Source organism: Leptodactylus fuscus, chromosome 11 (genome assembly GCF_031893055.1).
Source record: "Leptodactylus fuscus isolate aLepFus1 chromosome 11, aLepFus1.hap2, whole genome shotgun sequence".
Classification (NCBI taxonomy): Eukaryota; Metazoa; Chordata; class Amphibia; order Anura; family Leptodactylidae; genus Leptodactylus; species Leptodactylus fuscus.
Window position 1 is genome coordinate 49,838,267 of NC_134275.1, and position 6,000 is coordinate 49,844,266.

The following is a 6,000-nucleotide window of genomic DNA, read 5'->3' on the forward strand; positions in this document are numbered from 1 at the left end:
CCTATGCACACTATGGGGCCACTCTGCTGCCCTTTATACTGCCTGTGCACACTATGGGGCCCCTCTGCCGCCCTTGTACTGCCTGTGCACACTATGGGGCCCCTCTGCCGCCCTTGTACTGCCTGTGCACACTATGGGGCCCCTTTGCTGCCCTTTGTACTGCCTGTGCACACTGTGAGGGCCCCTCTGCTGCCCTTTCCTGCTCCCGCAGCCCCTCTGCCTGATTTCATGGTTACCAGTTTTCCTATTTTTTACCTTATATTCGCGTTTCCCATGACATGGCAGGTACAAGTCTGATGTAAGACATAACCCTCACAACCCTACGGGGCGCACACAGCCCTGGCGAGTGGCACCTATAGGACGGGACAGATGGGGTGGATCATTTTTGCCATGTCAGGACCCAGACTTATCCAGCCAGCCCTCTGTGTAGGGTCTGCACATAGTGGAAGGCTATGGACACCACAGGCTCACGGGACGTATAAATAGCGCCTACTTTGTGTATGTGCTGCACTATTATTGCACCATTTTCTCTAAGCTGCTCTTTTCCTGCATATTCTGACCTTTAGATGACATAGATGGCCCCCCACCCCCGCTAGTCCGCAGAGCTCTGCTACATCTCTGCATATTGTACAGGGGCCGCTATATAATAAAGGCAAATCGTACTAGGATAATATGAGGAATTCTCGGACTCTTCAGACTATTGATCTGCTTTCTAATGCTCTTATATTTCACAGTCACCTCAGAAGACCTTGCAGAGGACGCTTTCCGATGAAAGTCTGTGCAGTGGGCGCCGGGACGCAGGATTCGCTTGCTCGCCATCTATCGACTCCTCTCGGGGCAGTGATTTCTATGCCAACCCTTACCCATCCAGTACTCTCCCTGTTCGCCGCCAGCACCAGCCGGGAATGCCCGAGAAATCCGGTAAGAAGCGCAGGAAGGTGAATTCCATATCTACCTATATACCTGTGTATGGCCAGAGATATAGGAGGGGGGGTGGAATATGATCTTGAATTTTTGAAGACTTGTGTCTTGTCTTAATTCATTTGCCCACTGGCGTAAGATGTGTCTACATGATGGCCTCTCACACCTCAGGTGCTCTCCGGTGTGCCAGTCGGGGGGTGTCATAGATTTGGGGTAACAGTTGTGATTCTGGTGTGGGTTAAAGTAAATTTATTGGGCCAAGTCATTACCTTAATCCTTCCACAAGGCACAGAAAGCGGGAAGTTCTGCATCTTACGGGGTGTTTATCCCGGTCCCGCTGGTTTTCTCCTGTGGGGGGAAAGTGACGTCGGAACGTTCTGCTGCGAAACATTTCTTTCTTATTAACCGCCTGTTATCATTGTCTTCTCGCAGCCACAATCTCGTCTTCTGAGCTGTCACTTACAGAGATTCGAGATTCCAGCTCCAGGCCGGTAGATCCGGGGATGATGCCGCTGCCGGACACTGCGTCGGGCCTCGAGTGGTCCAGTCTTGTCAGTGCGGCCAAAGCTTATGAAGGTAAAGTGTTAAATGTTACGTGGAAGACGGTTATGTGACGTGTCTGCTGCCAAACCTTCCACATCTCACTAAAGTCACATTGGGTTTGTCCTGGAGATAGATGTGAGTGCTGTGGGCGCTTTGAGAGGGCTGTGGCCTGCTTTAGGCTCTCTGAGTGTGCTGGTCTGCCGTGGCCTGCTGTTGGTGGCAGTGAGCGTGCTGTGGGTGCAGTGAGTGTGCCGTTGCCTGCTGTGGGCGCAGTGAAGGTGCTGTGTCCTGCTGTGGGTGGCAGTGAGCGTGCCGTGGCCTGCTATGGATGGCAGTGGATGTGCCGTGGCCTGCTGTGACCTCTATAATAAATGTGACTTTTCTTTGTTTGCAGTGCAGAGAGCCGCCTCGCTCTTCTCTCTAAATGAAGCCGTTTTGAGTCCTGTACAAAGTGGCGGCACCGCACACCTCAGCCTGGAGCGGCAGCACACGCCACGGACCACCCCCACCTCAGGGTAAGGAGACTCCCTTGTATATGGCCATGTAATATGTGACTGTCCATTCTGAGTAATGGTGGGCTCCCCGCGTGTCCTAATAGGGGCGTCTGAGAGACAGTTTTGTCTTTCTGCAATATTATAGTGTGTTCCCCAAAAATGTATAAAATCACTTTGCTGCCTTACTGGCTGTCACCCAGCTTTCCACAGGTCAGATCTGACAAAGAATCAGGCATATAATTCTTGTAATGACTTGGATTGGAGCCGCCCGCTGGACGAGGGAATGTTTTCTTAGGCTTGGTTCACACCTGCAGGAAACTGCTGGAGAGAAATATTCTTCACAGAGGACTTAACAGCGCACCCGGCCGATCCCGTTATGGTCAGCGCGGTCCTCTGGTTATTTGGGTCCCTGGCGGAGACCTTGCACAGATGTGAACGTGGCCTAATACACAACTATGCAGATGACTGGTTGTCCATGAAATACAAGCACAGCCCAAGCCAGCCATCATGGAGGCCGTGACATGGATCAGATCTCTGGCCTATAGAGAAGGTCCCAAATCAGAGACACACACCCCCCCCCCCCCAAATATGATATCCACATTGCCCACTACAGCTGTAGACTCTGTGATATCACCTTCATTGTACATTACAGCAGTCACTGACTGCTCCGGCCTTTCCTCTCTGGCTCGGAGTTCACTTCACTTTATCTTCTGCTCTTTCCAGTGATGAAACGGCTCCAGATCTCACGGGGAAGGTTCTGCAGCTCGAGGTCATGCTGAAGCAGCTACACACAGATCTGCAGAAGGTAATGATGAGGGGTCACTATGCCATATACACTATATATACAGGGATCACTATACTATATACACTATGTACAGGGATCACTATACTATAGACACTATATATATATATATATACAGGGATCACTATACTATAGACACTATATACAGGGATCACTATACTGTATATACTATGTACAGGGATCACTATACTGTATATACTATGTACAGGGATCACTATACTGTATACACTATGTACAGGGATCACTATACTATATACACTATATACAGGGATCACTATACTGTATACACTATATACAGGGATCACTATACTGTATACACTATATATATACAGGGATCACTATACTATATACACTATATATACAGGGATCACTATACTATATACACTATATACAGGGATCAGTATACTATATACACTATATATACAGGGATCACTATACTATATACACTATATACAGGGATCAGTATACTGTATACACTATATACAGGGATCACTATACTATATTCACGATATACAGGGATCACGATACTATATACAGGGATCACTATACTATATACTCTATATACTCTATATACAGGGATCACTATACTATATACACTATATATACAGGGATCACGATACTATATACTCTATATACAGGGATCATGATACTATATACTCTATATACAGGGATCACGATACTATATACTCTATATACAGGGACCACTATACTATATACACTATATACAGGGATCAGTATACTGTATACACTATATACAGGGATCATTGGGTGTTGTGGTCAGGGTATTGGGGCGGGGTCTGCAGACTACGGGCCGCCATGCAGGTCACATTTTTGCAGAACATTAACCCTTCGCCTTCCATCTTGTGGTTTTGCAGGAAAAACTGGACAAGGAGGCGCTGCAGGCAGAGGTGGCGAATCTGCGGCAGAACAATCAGCGGCTTCAGGCGGAATCGCACTCGGCCAGCGAGCAGCTGCGGAAATTTGCAGAAATTATTCATAATGTGGAGAAAAAGGAGCATTGAATCTCCCCCGGGGGCTACACCACATGGTACATCCCAGCAGCGGAGCGGACTGGAACGTTTCCTACGTCTGACATCACCGTTGCGCGCTTTTGCGTTTTCTCAGTTGTCACTTTTTTTGCATTAATATTTTTTTCTTCATGTACAGAAACATTTGTAGATTTGTATAAATGAAGTGGCGGGGGAGGGGCGGGCTTCGTATTTTTGGCCATATTGTCTGCACAAGTTTCCGTCAGGAATTATGCAAAATGGACAGACCGGCGGCGGCGGCGCAACGTCCTGTATGGAAAGTAATGTGATATATATAAATATATTTAATTGTATAGGAGAAAGTTCTATAGGGGAAGGTCTTTGGGGGGACCCCTGAAGTGACGACAAAGTTTCCTACAGATTTATTTTACTATGACGCAGCGCGTTCGGGCGCCGCAGATTCTTCCGTGTATATTTTGTTTATATGACCTGTATATAAATCATCTCTTTTGTTATTGGGAACAGACACTGAGTGACATCATTTACTAGTAACAGCCGCGGGGGCCGCTGGACCCCCTACTGGGCATGGATTGGACCGCCGGACCCCATTCTGGGCATGGACTGGACGACAGGGCTATCCTCACACAGCACCGCCCTGCTGGCCGGTTTATGTAGATGGCAGGAGTGATATGGTTTGTATGCTCCAGTTTATAGGGCTCCTGTATCATGACAGGCAAACTTAAGGGGGGTCCATCAGCAGTTTGAGCCCCTCAATAAGGCCGGGGGAGGGAGCAGTGCGAACATACCTGGGGCAGTGGCCATGCAGGGTCCTTTATTGTGGAATCCAGGCTGCAATGCCCCAGGTGCTGCGATCACAACCACCCTGGAGACGGCCCCTTCATGCAATACACACTTCTTAGCTCCTCCCCTCTGTCTAGTGTCTTCAGTGCACATAAAAGGACAACCTCCTGGGCACTTAGAATAACGCACTGCAAATTGTTCACCCTCTCCCCCCACTTACTGACAGCTCTAGCATCCAAGTAGGAGACCACTAGAGCCATCGCAGAGGGGCAGTGGACACTGCACATAAAGGACCCACCCCCTGGACACTTGTCAGTACACATTACCTAACCCTTCCCCCCCTGTAAGTGACAGCTTTAGAGTCTAAAAAGGAGACCACGGGAGCCATCATACAGAGAAGAGGGGAGGCTGTGGACACTGCACATGATAGGCCCGCCTCCTGGACACTTGTCATTACACACTCCCTAACTCCTCTATATAGTTATTCTCTATCCCCTCTAGATAGCTATATTATCCAGTAAGGAGACCCCGTGAACCATCATACAGAGAAGAGGGGAGGGGCTGTGGACATTGCACATGATGGGCCCGCCTCCTGGACACTTGTCATTATACACTACACACTTCTTAGCTCCTCTATATGGTTATTCTCTATATAGCTATAACATGCAGTAAGGAGACCCCAGGAGCCATCATACAGAGGGGAGGGGCTGTGGACACTGCACATAATGGGCCCGCCTCCCGGACTCTTGTCATTACTCCCCCGTCCTATATATAGCACTGTCAGGAGTTTTGAGAGGTCAGACCTGCTGATGGACTCCCTTTATAACGTCGTTTACATCCAGATCCTTCTACACAATGTTCCTGCCTCATGGAAGAGTCAAGGAGATTATTTATACTTGAACTTTGGGATTTGCTTTTGCCATTGATTTTCTATGTGTGAGATCACCGGAGGCCTAAACATGTCTATTTTGTAAGCAGTGAATATATATATATATGATATAGCGTATATAGCGCCCACCTACCTGTCAGCCTGGAATACGATGCACTTTCTCCTCGCAGGCCCGGACCCTATAGATAGTCTTCTCCATCACCAGCCACCTTCAACCATCAGGTCTCACAAGGACTGTCCATGAAGCTCGGGTGGCCATTATGGACCTTAAGCCATCCTGAGCAGATGGACGCCGTTCACCACTGGACCTCAGCGACCTCCATGCCTTCTTGCCATGCACATTGTACCATATGCTGTAATGTTGTGTGAAACGCATGATGGTTTGGAACAACTTAAAGGACTCCTTTTATTTTCTAGCGATGGCTGCCGGCCTGAGAGTTGTATACGGTTTTATTTGTATAAACTGTTCTACACTTTCTCTGATGTCGTCCTTGTGTTCTGTCCGCTTTATGGGGAGGAGATGTCTCCTGATGTGGTCTCACAATTCCTGAGCCTAGGATG

The 6,000-nt window shown here is 48.3% G+C and overlaps 1 protein-coding gene across 3 annotated transcripts in view; it reads left to right on the plus strand.

Annotated features, from left to right (window-relative positions):
- SIPA1L3 (signal induced proliferation associated 1 like 3) overlaps positions 1-4,363 on the plus strand; it is an 87,617-nt gene extending 83,254 nt beyond the window's left edge. For 2 of the 3 annotated variants that reach the window (XM_075260102.1, XM_075260103.1), the window contains 5 exons: positions 735-921; positions 1,354-1,497; positions 1,859-1,979; positions 2,682-2,763; positions 3,636-4,362. In XM_075260102.1, the coding sequence (XP_075116203.1) occupies positions 735-921; positions 1,354-1,497; positions 1,859-1,979; positions 2,682-2,763; positions 3,636-3,782 (681 nt within the window). In that variant the 3' untranslated portion in view covers positions 3,783-4,362. Of the gene's footprint in view, positions 1-734; positions 922-1,353; positions 1,498-1,858; positions 1,980-2,681; positions 2,764-3,635 lie in introns of all 3 variants that reach the window. The other variant, XM_075260104.1, reaches the window with a different exon arrangement.
- Positions 4,364-6,000: the final 1,637 nt, after the last annotated feature.